General features: G+C 38.3%; 1 protein-coding gene across 1 annotated transcript in view; it reads left to right on the forward strand.

Moving 5' to 3' along the window:
* Positions 1 to 287: 287 nt before the first annotated feature.
* Positions 288 to 18529, forward strand: part of CATSPERB (catsper channel auxiliary subunit beta) — a 59448-nt gene continuing 41206 nt past the window's right edge. The window contains exons 1-9 of the mRNA XM_074997481.1: positions 288 to 372; positions 3547 to 3644; positions 4986 to 5138; positions 6430 to 6490; positions 7813 to 7908; positions 9476 to 9625; positions 14077 to 14169; positions 15106 to 15224; positions 17916 to 17948. Of these exons, the coding sequence (XP_074853582.1) occupies positions 288 to 372; positions 3547 to 3644; positions 4986 to 5138; positions 6430 to 6490; positions 7813 to 7908; positions 9476 to 9625; positions 14077 to 14169; positions 15106 to 15224; positions 17916 to 17948 (888 nt within the window). The remainder of the gene's footprint in view (positions 373 to 3546; positions 3645 to 4985; positions 5139 to 6429; positions 6491 to 7812; positions 7909 to 9475; positions 9626 to 14076; positions 14170 to 15105; positions 15225 to 17915; positions 17949 to 18529) is intronic.

Here is an 18529-nt window from a genome sequence, read left to right on the forward strand (position 1 = left end):
GCCTATTCTGCAGCAGTCTCTACGAGGGAGAACTGCACTGTGAAACATTGCAGGATTGGCAGTGTGAACCAAATTCTAAGGAAAAGTATGGCACAGAGAAGCGAGTTGCTCAAGGTCAAACAAAAAGCCAGTGGTAGAGCAGGGAGTAAAAGCCAAAAGTCCTGCAAGCCTCTAACATAATTTTTGGTAAAATGGCCTCAATTTATATAGAACTGATAGAATGAAATTGTTTCATAACTTCTTAGATTGTGAAATGAGGAGAGTTTTTTATTGTTTTGTTCAAACAGATGGAGTCACTGGTTTTATATATAGCAGTTGGAGCAATTTTGAAGATGCCTAATCTGTCCTCAGGAATCACTTACAACCTGGAAGGCAAGTTGTAAAATAGTTCTATCAGATATGTTACTGAATGGTAGGCAGCGTACATCGTATGTCATTATGGACTTGCATTTAGAGATGCAAAATGATAATACTGAAACACTCAGCATCATAGGCAATGTGGGGGTGTGCACAGGGGCCACACGCAGCTTCCCATGTGTTGCCCCAACCCCACCATTCACTGTCAGTGCTTCACCACTTCTTGTGTATGTGGGGACCTTCCCCAGAATGGCACAGCCTGGCAGCAGCACCAGCTAGAAAGCACACACTGCTTTCTGGCTGTGCCACTCTGGGAGAGGGAGGGGACAGAGTATGGGTAGGACCACAGACTGTGGAGCTTGCCTCCCCAAGCAGCACCTTCACCTACTGCCCATGAGTTTGTAAAAACTTTGTAGTAAGGGCAAGGGCAACATTAAATATTACAGAAGGCATGATGTAGCCCATCTCCGTTTTACATTTCTTCATCAAAAATAGCAAGAAATCCTTTGGCTCCTTATATACTAACAGATTTTTTTTTTGAGCATAAGCTTTCGTGGGCAAAGACCCACTTCGTCAGATGCCTCTGACAAAGCTGGTCTTTGTCCACAACAGTTTATGCTCCAAAAAAATCTGTTAGTCTATAAGGTGCCACAGGACTTCTCATTGTTTTTGCAGATACAGACTAACACAGCTACCCCCTGACACGTTTTCTTCATCAACATCTCTAAGCTGATTTTATGTTTTAAATATACTCTGAAGCCTTCATAAAGTAATCATTACAAATTCCTACATATTTAAACTCACTAGAACAAAGACATTATTTTAAATTAGCTAGTCAGAGCAGTTTAGTGTGTTCACAACCAACTTAATTGTTTTTTGAAACAGGGAACGCTAATTTATTTTGTCTGGTTTTCATACTAAAACATCTTTATGAAATGGAACTATATATGTTTATGTTTCCAACTATTTTAGGCACATCAAAGGGTTTTGTATCTTAGAAAAATACTGATTTTGGTAGAGGGTTGTCTTAAAGCTAATTCATCAAATAGTATGAAGTAAAAAAAGAAACTCGTTTGTCCAGCTATTTGGAAGAAATGGAATGTTGTCCTTTTAAGGGGATGAAAGGAGAGTAGATGTGGATAGAAAGGACAGGAAAACTTTGGGAGCAATTGTTTGTACCATAGTAATTAAAATGGAAATGTGTATTTTAGGTAAGAGTGGCCTTCTGAAAAATGTATTTAAAAAAAAGCTGTATGTCTGATGATCCAAGCTTCTAAGACTAAGGCTGAATACTCAGATTGTGTATCTAAATATCTATGCAAGAATATTTTAGAGAAGTGATTTTTATAATCTTCAGCAACAAACTAATGAAATATTTAAAGCAAATTTTAAACTTTGGTTCTGTAGACCATAGTAATGCACAACTGTTTTTGTCAGTAAACAGGGTTTGTACATGCCTGCTAAATGGTTTCATGACTATTAAAATGACTCTTTTCCAGGGTCAGTATTATATAATAGGTCTGGCAAGCTGGAAGGTTTTTCACTTTAACTTAACAGATCCACTTTGGGGCAAAAGTCATCAGTCCGCAAGCTGCAACATCCTGCTGTGGGAGCCTTCAGAATAGGGATAGGAAGAGAGAGAAGGTTGAATGCTAAGTCTAGTCTTTAGCACTGTTCTATAAAGTCATCAATGGATGATAACCCAGCCTCATTACAAAATATGTAACTATGCACAACACTAGTTAGAGAGAGATTCTAAATTACAGCTGCTTGGTTGGGTTTTGAGTATTTCCTTGATCATTATGACAGAAAAGTCTTTGAAGAAAGATGCTTCTGGCAGTGTCATTTGAAAGTAGTCAGACGTAGGTTCAGTCCAGTTGCATCTGGGTATTGCATTCAAAATCAATAACCTACCTTGCATGCTCACACACTCACCATGTAACCAAGGGTGACAGAATAGAGCCCAATGTGAAGGTCTGTTACAGGTAAAAATTTGCAGATTTAATTTACTGTGTTCATCATTCAGATAACCTTGGAGTGGGGAAGTGTAGGAATACCAGACAAAAAGAATGCTGTAGAACTTTTTCTCTAATTCATACAAGAAAATCATTCAGCACTGTGGAATCAGTCAGGAGCTAGAGCCTTAGATTGCATTTAATAAAAGTTACCATATTTCCCTGTGCAGCATACAGGACATTTGATAAAATTTGCTCATATTCAAACAAGTTCAGTGGCAGTCAGTCAGAACTATGCAATACAAATGTTCAGATTATTAACAGCTAGTTGACTGAGCCCCCGTTAAAAAGAAATACTGTGTAGCTGGAGTTGTCTTATTTATCTTCTTATCTTTAAGGTTTGCCAAGGGAGAGGTGACACACATGCATGCCTGTATACCCTCATAGGGGTGGGGCTGATTAGGCTGACTCAACCCTCCCTGCCCAATGCTCTGCATCTTCAATGCCTGGTGTTATGGTGGATCACCGTCTAAATACAAGCCAACAATGTAATATTGTAAAAAAGTTAATATAAGTCATGGATGTACTAACAAGACTCTTGTATGCAGATGAGAGAAGTAATTACACTTAGCACTGATGAATTCTCAACTGGAGTATTGTGTCCAATTCTGGGCATCACTCTTTGGAAAATATATGGATATATTGGAGAAAGTCCATAGGAGAGCAACAAAAATGGTTAAAGGTCTAGGAAACATTGAAAAAAATGAGTTTGTTTAATCTGGGGAAGAGAAGACTGAGGGGGAACTCAATAACCGTCTTCAAGTAAGAAGTTGTTATAAAGAGGAGGGTGAGAATTTTTTCTCCTTAATCACTGAGGACAGGACAAATAATGGGCCAAAGAAGATTTACATTAAACATTGGGGAACATACACTTTACAGGGAGCTCGTGGAATTTCCATCATTAGAGGTTTTTCAACACAGGATGGACAGATACCTGTGGATTAGATCACTTATAGAGGTCCCTTCCAGTTATACATCTTTAGAATTCCATGATCCGGTTCTCCTGACAGATGGCTGTAATGCTTTTTTAAAATAATGCACTTGCTAATTTTCTTTATTCCTAGTACAAGTTAATACACTACTTTTTTTCTTTGCAAAATTGATAGATAGATAATAATAGACATTTCTACAAAGCATAATTCAAACATTATGGTATATTTTTTGACTCTCTCAGTGAAGGAGAATTCAAGTTTCTCTTGCTATACTGAACCATTAGATGAAGTGAGTACAAAGCCCAAAGTCATTAAATTGTACCTTGGTTTGCAAAATTTGGTAAGTTGCCAATTAAACTTTATATTCATGATTGTTGAATGTGTAAAGACAAAAGTACTATACAGCACTGTGGTTTACTGTTTAATTATAATTAGAGACTGTGAATTAATTCCTCTTTAGAGTTGAAACTGTTACCGTATGTGTAGACTTGTCATGTATAATAAGCACATCACTAAAAGAGAAATAATTCTTATTAACTTGAACAATGACCTCAAGGTAACAAATTAGATTTGAAAGTTGACCTACAGCGTTGAAGAGTGTGGTGATCTGATCTCATTCAGAAAGGTAATTTTTCCCAAGATTTGCTATTAATTACTCATTTAGCTTAACATCTCAGATAATAATACTAATAATAATAACTAATAATAGATGTATTTAACAATGTACTAGAATTACCGTAGCCTAGGAGAACTATTCCTTTTCTATGGCTGTATATACTATTGGTACAGAAGGAAAGTTTGGTAATGAACATGATACTAAAAATGGCACATTGGTATATTGCATATAAAATGGAATATATTTGAAGTTAGTCTCACATTTCATAGGCAAATATGCATTTTTCTACTGTTGCAGCTGCAAAGGCTGCTTAACTGAAGAACTCCAATCTGTTCTGTCTCATGCATCAACCACACGCTTTCCAGATTTCACTCTTACAGGTGGAACTTGATGTTTAAACTCAAGCCTGTACTTTCTAGATGTATAATTGTGCACTGTAATCATTTGCAACTGTAGGCTTTGCACATAATCACTTGTAAGTTTGATCATTTATTTGCACAACCCAGATGACCTTAATTGTTCCCAGCTTGCACGCACAAATTTGTTTTCTTTTGCAGTTTGTACATAAAATCATAGCTGTGGAAGGTAAAATTTACATATAAAAGTGATGATGCTTTCATGCACATATTTATAAGCCACATTTTTTGAAAATTAAAGTTGCCAGGATATAGGGTTTTGTATTTAATAAATTGCATTGTAATTATGTCTACAGACAGAATCAGATCTCTTTGATTGACCCTGTCCTGCTAAATATTAATAGTGATTGTCCTCCAGTGCAAGTGGTAGGGGCTGTGCCTTTGGCACAAGAGGACATTATTTTTATGCCCACTATCTCCTTGAAATTCAGCCTGGCTGGAATATGCATTATAGTAATAACTGGGAAGCCCTATTTCACCATGGATTTGTTATAGTATGTGTGCAGGGCAAATTGACATGTGCAATCAATTTCAACTAATTAATCCAACATCTATCTTGGACTGTAGAGTGTTTGATCATTTTGATAAAAGCAGCATATAGGGGAATAAAAGTGCTAAACGTCTGTGTGTTTTTTTCCTGTCCTCAAAGAAAATCAGCTGTCACTTGTATAATGTAAATCAGGAGGATACTTTGAAAAACAGAAAAAAACTTCTACTGCTATATACCTCACTAGGGCTTGCTCCCAGTGTTCAGATATTCAACAGTACCTATTCTGGGATCTTCTACTTCAGAATGAAACTGGTAACATTTTTTTCAATGCATGTTTAATAAACAGTAATTTGGCAAGCACAGAACAACATAAAATGACATTTTTTAGCCAGTTCCTCTCATTTAACCCTGTTTCTTTCCCACCAGGCATTTGGAATACCTTTGCATTCCTGTCAGAATTAGAGACAAATACAGAAAAACTGCACTTAAATTAGCATGGTCCAATTTAACCCCATCATGCCTGATTTTTTAAATAAAGTTCAGGAATGAAACAGGGAGAAGTGGTGGTAGCAGCTAAGGGAGAGTGGTAACTTCAGCTATTTCTGAGATATGAGATGTGAATTTGGAGAAGGACTGAAATATGAGAGGCAGGTGGAGAGAGAGGGCACCAGACAGGGAGGCATGGGCAAAGGCAGGGCAGGCAGACTTGCCAAGTCCCTGGGAAAGATATGGGTGGCAGCACTGCAGCCCCCAGAAAGAGTGGCGCTTGGGTAGAAGAGAGGGGGCTGGGCCTAGCATCCCACAGCCAGCCCTTCAGTGCCAGCCAGGGATCGCTGATGATTTAAAGGGCCTGGGGCTCCAGCTGCCACAATAGTGGTGGCAGTGTCTGGAGCCCCCAAGCCCTTCTAAATTGCTGGTAGAAGTTAAAACGTTAAACCCAGTGCAAACAGAAATTCAGGTTCCAAAGTCCCACCTACGTCCCCACACTTTATTCAGCTTTGAAGGTGTTGCTGAACTGGTGGGTTACAACTCAAAATACATATGACAAAATCTTCCCTCTTCCATTTTGGGGAAATCATTTAATGAGAGAGAGTCTGAAATTTCAGCAGTGTTGAATCAGACCTGAATGCTAGTCCTGTTTCTGGTACCTGTTCTAGCTATTCACAGACTGAGGCCTTACCTACACATGCAAGTTCTACCACTATACTGTAACTGTACTAATATATGTGAAGGAGAATGTGAGGCCTTTATGGCCTCCTGCTGGGGGCCTGTGGTTCTACTTCACTCTGCCCCAGGAACGAAGCAGCTAAAGTGAGTCCTCCAGGACTGTCTACAAAAGCCATAGGGAAGCAGACAATCAGAATCCAGCAGGCTAAATTAAAAGGAACTGCTGGGTTTAGCTGGACAGTGTGGATTGTAATGAATATGTACCATAAAAGAGAGAATCTGACATCAGCTTGTCTGATTGTACTGCTTCCATTTCATGACAGATGATTTAACCCAAAGTTTTTATGCCCTTTGAAAATAATGTGGGAAAAGAGAAAAATGTTTGATTTAGAATCAAAGTGAAATAAAATATTCCATTGATATTTTTTAATAAAAGGGAGAGAATCAGTCTACCTGGACTATTGATATTCCCAGAAGAAATATTACATATAATACAGGTAATAATATATTTTATTTACATATCTATCATTATCAACATGATAGTATTCCCTCATCTTTAACTGAAGTTTTCCTCTTCTTAATTTCATCTCATTACTTGGTTTACCGCTTTGTACTACCCTAAATATTTTCATTCTTCCACCTGTACCTCAGAAGATCATGTTCTTATACAGTAATCTCTTACCTGTTCTGTTAACAGTTTGCCTTCTTAATTTTTCCTTGCAAATTAAATTTTATTTTTGTCACCTGAATTTAATTTATTAATATCTTTTTGATGTTGAGGAATGCAGTTCTGGATGAATTTCCATGACAGCTGAAGGTGTTCATCACTTAATAAATCATCCCAGACTTATTTAGATACCTAATTTTAGGCATCTATGTTTGAATAGATATAACCTTTGAATAGAATAACCTTTGCCAGTGAATATCTTCTCCCTTCTTGAGATTTCATGTGTTTGTAGTCAAGATTATAATGATGTATTGCATTGGAAATTCTTGTTTGTTTTCCACTATCACCTGTTTCTTATGGACTTACTGTTTTCCTTGTTCATTCTCTGCCTTGTATATCTGTCATTCATGGTGGTTTTCCTCCCATGTGTTTGTTCTCCCTTTTCCAATCTGAATCTTTTTATGCTCTCTCCTTTCTAACATACCTAGGTATTTCTCTGTTGTCACTGGCATTCACAGTTCCTCCTACAGTAATATAACCTGTTAATTTCATTATTTGGCTAACTCCCACCTCTACCTGTTTAATAAAGATATTAAATACATGTCAGACTAGATATCCCCACAATTCTGGACACTAATATTAGCAGTTTCCTAGGTCCAGCAGCAATTTCTTTGCACTCTGAGCAGCAGTGTTGGTATCCAAGACAATGCAGATGAATATTTTAATTGTGTCAGTCAGACACTGTATATTTTTATGTTTATAAAAATTCAAATTTACTATATCTTATATATTCACTGTATTAGGCCACCTTGTTATGCAAAATTTTGAGAAATGAAGCCGCACAATGAATGGTCTTTGGGACGAATCCTGATGCACTTTACTCAATTTTTATTCAGTGCTTAGCTAAGAGATCTTCCCATTGACTTCAATGAGAGTTTTGGCTGAATGATGGCTTCAGAATTGTTTGGTTCTTTTATACACAGTAACATTAAGGGACATTACTCATTTTGGGTGGATTCAAGTATTTACAAAACCACTGTATAAAGGCGGACTAAGGGATGGAAAAAGAACCTTCTGTGTGAATTATTTTTCTGTTTTGTTCTTATAAGGCTCTAAATACTGTCAATTTGTACTCACTTCATGTTCGATCAGATATTGCTCCAATAGAGGAATGGTTTGTAAGATTCACCATGCACCATGGACTAAACATGTTCAATACTGAAGGAACGTTACTGGATGTTCTGAGAGGTAAGAATAATTTAGAAAAAGAATCATTTATAAGTTTAACACAAAATCCTGTTAAAATGGAGTTAAGGGTCATATTAATCCACATTAATGTTACACTTGAATCAAAATATTTTAATCTATGGTAATATACTTCGAAAACACGTAAATAACCTTAACTCTGCCCAGTGGTAACACAATTGGGGGAAAATTTGAAAAATTTGTTAAAATCTATCTGTACTAGTCTTGGGCTACAAATGTAAAATTCACATCAATATACTTATTGTACAATATCACTAGAGGACAGAGATGATCTAAAAAGGTCTGTCTGTGGAAACATGTAGCAAAATGATCAGTGCACTTTCAGTTAATTTTATAAAAAACTACGTAAGTTACCAATTCCTTGATCAAAGCAGTTGTATAGTAACAGGGTTATTATTGGACGAGCTGCAACACTGCTAAGTTTGTTCATACTTCTCATGAAAAAAACTCATGTTTTGAGTTGCTTATTACTTTGTGAGACTTCAGGTGTTTGGGTGGAAAATTTCCATGCCTGGGGTCTGCCTCATGCTGACTTTTTTTCAGCCAATAGAGTGGACTGGGTCTGAAAAGAGATTAGAACTGGGTATGAAAAAATATTATGTGCCCATACAATTAAAGACTAATTTGTACTACATATAAACTATGGGGCTGAAAAAAGGTTGTATAGGCAATCTTAATTATGGAATTTCCCAACTCTTGAGTGATTGACTTTGCAACCTCAAAAATCTTTTAAAAGAAGTCTTTTGTGAGCATAATTTTATTTTTAGCAGCAGGATGTGCAGTCTCCATTACACTGCATGCAAATGCTTTTGGCTTGTTATGCAGTTACTTCCTTAATCTGAGGGTTGGTCTACACCTAAAAGTTAGGATGAGCATGCGCTTAGAGGTATGAATATGAATTCCTCCATCAACTTGGCTGCTGCCTCTCAAGGGACTGGATTTACTATAGTGAGGCGAAAAATACCTTCTGTCACTCTAAATGCTTGTACTACAGCTGAAGTGCCAGAACCATGCCATTGTTAGGGCTTGTTTACACTTAATGGGAGATCAATGCTCTGGAAATCAATCTCCTGAGGGTTGATTTAGTGGGTCTAATAGATGTGCTAAACTGACCGCTCGTCACTCTCCTATTGACCCTGATATTCCACAGGATCATGAGGAGTAAGGGAAGTCAATGGGAGAGTTTCTTCTCTTGACCTCCCACTGTGACGACACTGAAGAAATTTGGCTTAAAGTATGATATTCACATAGGTGGAGTTTTGTATCTTAAGTCAACTTTCTCCTAAAGAGTAGACATGCCCTTAGTGTCTGTAATGTAGACAAGCCCTTACATACACACTTGTCCATGTACACATTCTTTCCTTATTGCACTCCAAATGTGAAGCCACTTCAGATTCATTTTTTTACTTGATGTACTTGGCCTCATATAACTTCTTATATATGTGTGTTCTTTTTATCAGTGCAATATAATGGTGATAAGGATGATTAAATAAACATGCTATGTATTCATGCTTTATAATTTAAACATCTAGACTTTTTTGTTCTGCAGAGCCTCTTCTTCAATGGCATCTTGGCAAACCAATGCATTCTTCTCAAATTAATGCTCTAATACCTAATGTAATAAATATCACAGTATCAAAATGCCCCTGTGCTAATGATGTGGCAGTAATTGCTCTCATATGTAATGATACAGTGCATGGTAAGTTGTTTGAATATATTCACCATAAATCATAGACCACTGCAAGGCAATGTACATTGACTCAGACAGTTTGTATTATTCACACATTCTCCTGGGTTCTGAAATAAATGGACCCTCTTGTATTACCTTATGTAAATATCTGCATCCTCACTTCCAAAATTAGAGAGGTTAGTGACAGTGTCTGTCTCAGCACATAATCAGAGCCAAAACGTGGAAAAAGAAACATTCAGAAAAATACTATATTTCCATTATGCAAATGAATTGTACATTCTCATTCTAGCTGAGTTTAGAGTGCATCCCTTCACAAAGGTATGGCAGAAAAAGAAGAGGTCCAGAAAAAAAGGCAACTGAAATTTTCTGAGATATTCTAAGATTTAAAGGCCAGCATTGTTTAGAGGAGAATGAAGGAAAGAGGAAATAAGACTGTCAACTGACAATGAATGGTATAGAAAAGTCTCAATTGGACACTTCTGTTTTGCTCACTCACAGAATGAGGGCTCACCAATGGGCTTTTTTATGCAGCATATAAATAACTCGAGGATCTCAATGCCTCAGATTCCCAGCTGTTGAAATAATTTGAGGCGCTGAGGAATTGTGTAACTTGATCACAATTGCATAGCAAGTTGATGTTAGATTTGGAAATAAAACTCAAGTTGTTCCCTGTCCAATGCCTTGTGTAATGCATCATGCATGCAGACACATGTTAATTATCATTTGGGTTCAGGGAAATAATTCCCAGTTGGATAGTATTACGCTCTTTGTTGAATTATGAAGGTTTACAAGCTTCCTTTGAAGAAGCCAGCAATGAAACCCTGATGCAGATAAGGAACTTGGCAGGATGGGCCACTGGTTGGTGATATTATGGACTTCTATTACTTGATGTCTTATTGGTCCTGTGCAATTTGTTCATATTTAGACAACCAGTATGGTGAAACTGGATTTAATATCTCAGATTGACTAGGACTGAGCTGTGAATAAAAGTAAACACTGCCATCTAACGGCAGACATAGGAAATGCTGACCAGTGAGAACCAGCACAAACTTGCTTAACCTAAACTTAAGAAACAAAAACCAAAAAAAAAACCCATAGAATTATTCAATAACTTACTAATGTTTAGCTATAGATGCTGGAAAAAGCAGCAAATCTTATAGGTAATCTTGTGTGTCACCCCATCTTGGGAAGAACTGCCAAACCAAATGGCAGAGATCAGCAAAATGATTTTGTTGGTTTATTATTTCCTTAGCAACATTGATATCAAAGGTGCTTTATGGACATGTAAAATGATAAATTACTAGGCCCAAAGATTATAGAATCCAAATGAACAATATACAGGCAGGACAGGAGGGAAGGGAAATGACATAAAAGCAAAATAATTGAGCAATTTTTAAAATGCATCTTAGCAGGCTTCTTGCAATGAGTGTTCTGAGCCTGGTGAGTCATTTCTGAGCCTGCATGGTCTGAGCCTTTCTACTCACCTGTGACTCCTAAATGTCCAGCCAATCCACAAGCAAAGGTCTGACTAGGATGGTGATAGCAAGGCAGGTACTGCAATGTTCCTAGGAGAGATTCAAACACTATCCAGCTGATTAGCAAAGTATCCATAGCCAGAAACATACATTCCTACTGGTGGTGCCCATCCATGCATCTCTTGGTGCACATAACATTTATTCTGCACGTGAATGGAAAAACATTAGAGGTAACATCGAAGTATAGAGGCTGCTAATGAAAGTAGTCACTCCATTCCGCTCAACATCACTACCTTGTTGGGGGTACTACCAGTTGCCTGATAGTTCTGACAGAGTGCTCCTGCTTGGGCATCCTGATGCTTCTTAACAAGCCCAGGGTATGTTTCTTTGTATTACATATGGGCTTGAATCCTGAAGTTTACTCACTTTCTACTCAAATCAAACTTTTGGCATGCATAAGAGTTTGACCGAGTAGGGACTTCAAGACTGAGTCCATTGTGCTCAAACCATAAATCAGAGTAGACAAAAGGATTATGAAGAGAGGTATGAGAACGGGAGGAGTGAAAGCCTTGCTGAAAGAAGTGCATTTTGATTAGGGATTTGGAGAACAATGATTCTGCAAGGCATACTATATCAGGAAATCTGTTTCAGACATTGAGGAAAACATGGAAACAGATAGCACCCACAAGTATTAGCAGATGAGAGATGGTTCTTTGATGGCTTATCTACATATATATTCCACTGTTGATTCTTTTGGTCGGCAGTGTCCGTTAGGGCTGCACTTGCTCCCTATGACTACGTATACACTAGCACAAATCTTCTAAATGGCCATACAAATGGTCCTTTTGAATATTACTAATGAGGCACTGAAATGTATATTCAGTGACTCTTCAGCATGCTGCCAGCTGCAGCTCTTCGAAATTGCCACATTTCGCTCCTGCACGGCCCGTCCAGACCGGGGCTCCTTTTCGAAAGGACCCTGCCAACTTCAAAATCATGATAATGGCCAAATCAAAAAATACTAATGAGGTGCTGGAATGAATATTCAGCACCTCATCAGCATGCTTCCGGCCGCGGTGCTTTGAAAACACCGCTTTCGAATGCTTGCAGCTCAGCACAGCTACAAGGGGGTCCTTTTCTATACGACCCTGCACATTTCAAAATCCCCTTATTCCTCTCCACTGAGAGGAATAAGGGGATTTCAAAATGTGTGGGGTCCTTTAGAAAAGGACCCCCTTGTAGCCGAGCCTCGTGTGTTTGAAAGCAGCACTTTCAAAGTGCCATGGCCAGCAGCATGCTAATGATGTGCTGAATATTCATTTCAGCACCTCATTAGTATTCTTCGATTTGGCCATGAGCATCTGTGCACAACTTGCTCTGTCGACAGAGAACTGCCAGACTGCACTGCCCTCTGGTGATGGAAAGTGTAATGGCAGCTCTGCAAATGGCTGCCCAGCAACCAGAAGCCCTGTCTCTCGACAGAAGTGTCTACACTGCACCTCTGTTGACAGAAGCATTATGCCTCAAATTTTCGAGGGATAACACTGTCTAGAGAAGTGCAGAATTCTGTCGAGCCTCTGTCACCAGAACACTTTAGGCGTGTACGCGCTCCCTGCATTATGTTGACAGAAGGCGCCTTCTGTCCACAAAACTCTCTAGTGTAGATACAACCGTGGAGAGCAGGAAAACACCATCAACAAAAATGCCATGTTCTGTTGATTTAGTGTCAACAGCATGCTTTGGTAATGTGGACGCTGCAGGGGTTTTGTCAACAAAACAGGAGCTTTAAACAAAACTCTCTAGTGTAGGCATAGACTCAGAGACAATCAAATCTCATAGCCATGATCAAAAATACCACAACATTTCAGAGCAAGATTATCTACTGTAATGCCATTAAAGCCAGTGTTTTGAAGTTTTGCACATTAATTTTCAAAGTTTTAGGTAGCAAAAATACTGAATCTTTTTGCCATTTGTTCATCATTAATTTCAGTGAAATCCTAATATCAGAGCTTGGAATAACAGGCTGAAACACCTGATACGAATTCCCATTGAAATGTCTATTGTAACTCTTCTGAGCTATCATTTCAAACACTGCCAGTGGTCAAAGTCAGCTGAGGAAAAACCTGATCTCATAAAAGTGAACAGTAAAATTGGCTTCTAAGGGACCTGGCATTTCAATTATTCGTGACAAACTCAATATGTACATCTTTCACTCTTGTTAGATACATGCTTCCTTCTTCCCTCTTTATCTCTGTGCTGAATGACTACTCTCATTCCATTCAAATCTCTCCCGAACCTTTCAATAATAACCCTCCAAAGAAAGATGTGCTTAGTTAAAATCGGGGAAGAAATCTGTACCACTGTAAGGCCCGGACCTTCAGGTGCATTGAGCAGACAACATTCAATCACACTTCAGTCTATGTTTCTAAAAAAAAAAATCTGTAAATCCTTAAGTGAGTTTCAGTCTCCATTTCAAATAAAATGTGGGTCTCCTTTATGATTTCTTATAAAAACTATGGCATACAGACTGATTTCAAAAGTCAATGTCTGACAGTTTCAACTTAGCTTCATTTTTGATTTCGGAGTTTAAGACCCTAAAGTCAAATAAAAATCTAAAAAAAATGGATCAAAACTAAAGATAATATTGTGATGAGTCTCTGCAAGCCAGAACAGAGTTTCTCTCATGCAGTAATGGTGGAACCAGATCCTAGCATCCTTACTCAGATCTCCTTCACCTAAAAGTTACATTGAAGCTTCTGTGTTAAAGTTATCAAAAGAAGACAGCATTTCCAGCCCTGCAGTCAAGTCTTTGCAGTCAGTGGGTGTTTTTTTCCAGAGTGAAGGGTATAGGATTTGGCCTCATTTGATCATATCAGAAGATATTTTTACAAAACAAGTCTGACATTCACTGCGAGAAATCTGCTTTGCAATTGTTCTTTTTTCCCTTCATCGCTACATCAATCCTGATTTTTTTTTTATTTGTAGGAATTTATTTAGGAGTTACGAATTCTGGATTTATATCTCGAGATACAGCGTGGTTCAATACAACGGAAAGCCTGTGTAGTCTCCTAGATGATGGTAACTCCTTCTAGTCAATAATTTAACAAGCACGATTTTCTTCGTAGCCTGAGTGCTACATTTGTTGCATTGTCACCTGACAGATTCAACTCTGCATGTGGAGTTGTGTTGCCAGAGCTGCACTGGGGAATGTCCTATCCATATTTGCTTCCCTTGAGATCATGAGAGATCATCCTGAATTATGTCAAAATATAGCTTGTGTGTGGAATTTTCAATAATAAACCCCCATACTTAAATAATAATAAAACAAAAAAATATATATCCATTGGGAGCATGCATAGAGAAGGAAGGGTTGCTTAGATCAGTGGCAAGTAGTAGGACCTGATTTGAAACAGTCTTGGTTCCTTGGTTGACAACACTTTCAAGCCATAGATGAGAACATGTAAATATCTTAAGTAGTACTTTGGACCTTCTCAGACAGAAGGCCATTAGAATTGCTACAGAGGTCCTTAGTAGCTAACTGGAGTGGGCCATCTCTCTGTTCTTTGTTAAATGAGTGTTGGGAGAGTGCCAAGTTGAACTAGAGGAAGCTGCTAAAGGGTCCATGCTATCACTGGAAGGCAAAAGGAATAATTAGTTTGTATGCAAAAGAAAGATACATGGGTATTTTGAAGCTATTCTGAAGCAGCGAAATCACAGCCCTAATGCCACACTCCCTATCTCTTTGGCCTTATTTTCAGGTTTGAGCTGGCAAACTACATGTTGTTAATGTTAAACTCTAACCCCTACATAACACTAAATGTGCCTTATTATTTATGTGCTGAATCCAGAAAGAAACAAAATACTTGTAATGATGCCCACAAATGTTCTGGTTAGCTAAGTGATTCTTTGGTTTGTGCATAGACTACAGTCATGGCAGATGTATGAACAAAATAAATAAATAAACAAATGAAGCAGTGATTATTCATGATGGTTTTTTTTCTCCTTTTGCATAAGACTGTGCTGGCCTTTCACTTGTGAATATGATCTTAACAAATAATCGTTTAGTTATCCTCACTACGTTGGGCCTTTTTATCAGTCAAGATCTACGTTATCCAACTAGAAGAATTTTAAAAGTGAGTTTGCTTATAAATTAAGTAACTTCTTAAACTATATTTGCAAAACTTAAATAAAAATTTGAACAATTGTGAACAGCTATTTATGGAGAAGTTCTCAAGAAATGTAATAAGGGAGCTTTCACTTGTGTGATGAGGGGTATTATCTTTTTCTCAGCCTTTTAACATGAGATTAGGAATAAAAAAATATGCAGGATTGTTAACATTCAGAATAAGGAAATAAAACTGTCCCAAACCATTAGTCTATATATTAAATGTTGTTTTATTGTAAAAACACAGCATGCTTACTCTTGCTCCTTTTAAATATTAGATCAATAAAATTGTATACTAGAAGAGATCTTTTGGGTCATCTAATTTAAACTAGTCATACAGGGAGTTCCCTTACTCTACTAGTCTGAAGCCAGTGGTCCCTACTGGCTAACTGGAGTGGGCCACCTCCTTATCCTTTGTTAGATGAGTGCTGGGTGAGTGCTGAGCTGAGCTAGAAAACTGCTAAAGAGCCTTAATTCCACACGCCCTATCCCTTTGACCTTATTTTCAGACTTGCCAGCTTGTATGTTCTGAAATCACATATGGATGGGTTGCCCCAACTTGCTTTGCCACCATAGCAAAATAATTGGATTCTCTTTTCCAAATCACAGGCTGCACCACACACATTGTGGCAAGGGCAATTCATTTGACTAGCTCTAGTGATACATGGAGGGTTGATTGATCACTTACAATATACTTCTGCAAGATATTGAGCCTTCTGGCCTTCATCTGGCAAAATATTTAAGCATGTGAATACTTCCCCTGAAATCATTTAATCATCTTTTTAGGCCTCTACACATCCCACAAGCAACTTGTTTCATTATATATACAAGGACCAAATTCTGAAATCCTCTGTTTTTAACTCCACATTGTAATGCTTTCTCAGAGTGCCCAGGTCTGAGACTCACCTTGTTTTCCCTCCATCCCCACCTCAGTGGGACACATGTTTGTGCTAAATTGGTTGTCTGTTCCTGGACATCATGAGTCTGTTAACTACTCATAAAATGTCCTTAGAGCTCCACCAACCCTTTCTTTGCCTGAAGGTACAAAAAGTAGATCCTTGCTTCCAAAGCCTTCTAAAAACTGTCCCCGAGGGAACCATGTACACATCAGCTTATTTTATTCAACTGAGACTTTGCTTGAAACCGCGCTGAGATATATTCATATTGAAAATGAGAGTAATTCACAAATAACAAAGTCAAAGAGTCAAAAAGAGCAAGAATATTGGAAACAGAACTAAAAGATGCTTTTTGGAGCCTCAACTTAATTTTAACAGGCTAAAATCATTGTCTGAAGTAGGTTCGTACCAAAAACAACTTCCCCGTATTGCCATCTCATATGGTAGGAATTTACATTACATGAATGTAAATTACACTGCCCTTTTTGCTCCCTCCGTGACAGATAACAAGTTGTTGTCTCTTTTCAACAGATAAAGTCCAGTAAACCATTGAATTGTATTCCTTCATGTACATCCCCAGATAAAACACTTCTCCCCACGTTGTTCATTTTCCTATATGCTTCTTAATGTTCATTTCACAGGTCTCTGACCTGGAAAGAACATATAGGCTATGTCTACACGTGCAGCCAACATCGAAATAGTCTATTTCGATGAATAACGTCTACACGTCCTCCAGGGCCAGCAACGTCGATGTTCAACTTCGACGTTGTTCAGCCCAACATCGAAATAGGCGCAGCAAGGGAACGTCTACACGTCAAAGTAGCACACATCGAAATAGGGATGCCAGGCACAGCTGCAGACAGGGTCACAGGGCGGACTCAACAGCAAGCCGCTCCCTTAAAGGGCCCCTCCCAGACACAGTTGCACTAAACAACACAAGATACACAGAGCTGACAACTGGTTGCAGACCCTGTGCCTGCAGCATAGATCCCCAGCTGCCGCAGAAGCAGCCAGAAGCCCTGGGCTAAGGGCTGCTGCCCACGGTGACCATAGAGCCCCGCAGGGGCTGGAGAGAGAGCATCTCTCAACCCCCCAGCTGATGGCCGCCATGGAGGACCCAGCAATTTCGACGTTGCGGGACGCGGATCGTCTACACGGTCCCTACTTCGAGGTTGAACGTCGAAGTAGGGCGCTATTCCTATCTCCTCATGAGGTTAGCGACTTCGACGTCTCGCCGCCTAACGTCGAAGTTAACTTCGAAATAGCGCCCGACGTGTGTAGACGCGACGGGCGCTATTTCGAAGTTGGTGCCGCTACTTCGAAGTAGCGTGCACGTGTAGACGCAGCTATAGTTGACAATGTGTTTGCCTCACCAAGCTTAATTTACATCAGAGATAAAGATAGGTGAGTAGGCATGCTTTGTTTTGCTGAAAAGACATTTGTCAAAGTTTTCTTATTAAAGACTTAAAATATATTTTCGGTATGTATATTAATCCTTTTACAGTGTCGGTACTGCATCACTGGCTAGTACCATAAGCAGCGATATTTAGGGGTATACTTGCTTAATGTTATAGTTTGTATATAGCCATCCCCTATTGATTATTTTATTAAAAACTATGCTAAAAGAATAATATTAAGATTGCAAAGTCAAGCATTCAAATTCAATAAATGCCAAAATGAAGACTGTGTATGTGACATTAATTTCATCCCTCATGCGCATACTAAAATTACTAAGTTTTTTCTTTCTTTCTTTTTTTCCCTAGTTCACCAAACCAAGCTTCTGTGGCTTTGAAAGGGTGAGAGCCTTTGGAAAATCAATTTTCTTAACATTGTTTCTTTTTCCAGGTTCATAATATAAGATCACTTCATACCAGTGAATGAATATTTTAAAAAAACACAAAATACTTGAAATACTTTAAAACATCATAATTATTTAACAGTTCACAAAAATATTTTAAGTCAGGCGAGGCTATAAAGAATAATATTGCAACTGATTGAAACAGCAAAGGGAATTGTAGGCACTCAGGCATGCAAAACTTACTTTCTCAGATTTGAACTTGTGTGTAGATGCTGAGTAGAATTTGCATGGGATTTTTTTACTGATTACACCTTATCAAGGTTTTGGTTTGCCATATTTGAAAAATTACATCTGCAATAGTTTTGTGTTGAGTTCTGCTGAGTCCTGACTTGGAGATTCATGAAGTGGCTGTATTCTCAAACTCCTCTTTATCCGTTAAAATGTGATTACTCCTATTTATATTATTGATCAATCCCAACCATCCTTCACACTCCAATGTATTGGCAGGAGTCTTTAATACAAACTAACACATTAGTCAGGTACTAAAAAATTGCTTCACAAAGGGATTCAATTATTTTA

Source organism: Carettochelys insculpta, chromosome 6, assembly GCF_033958435.1.
Source record: "Carettochelys insculpta isolate YL-2023 chromosome 6, ASM3395843v1, whole genome shotgun sequence".
Taxonomy (NCBI): Eukaryota; Metazoa; Chordata; order Testudines; family Carettochelyidae; genus Carettochelys; species Carettochelys insculpta.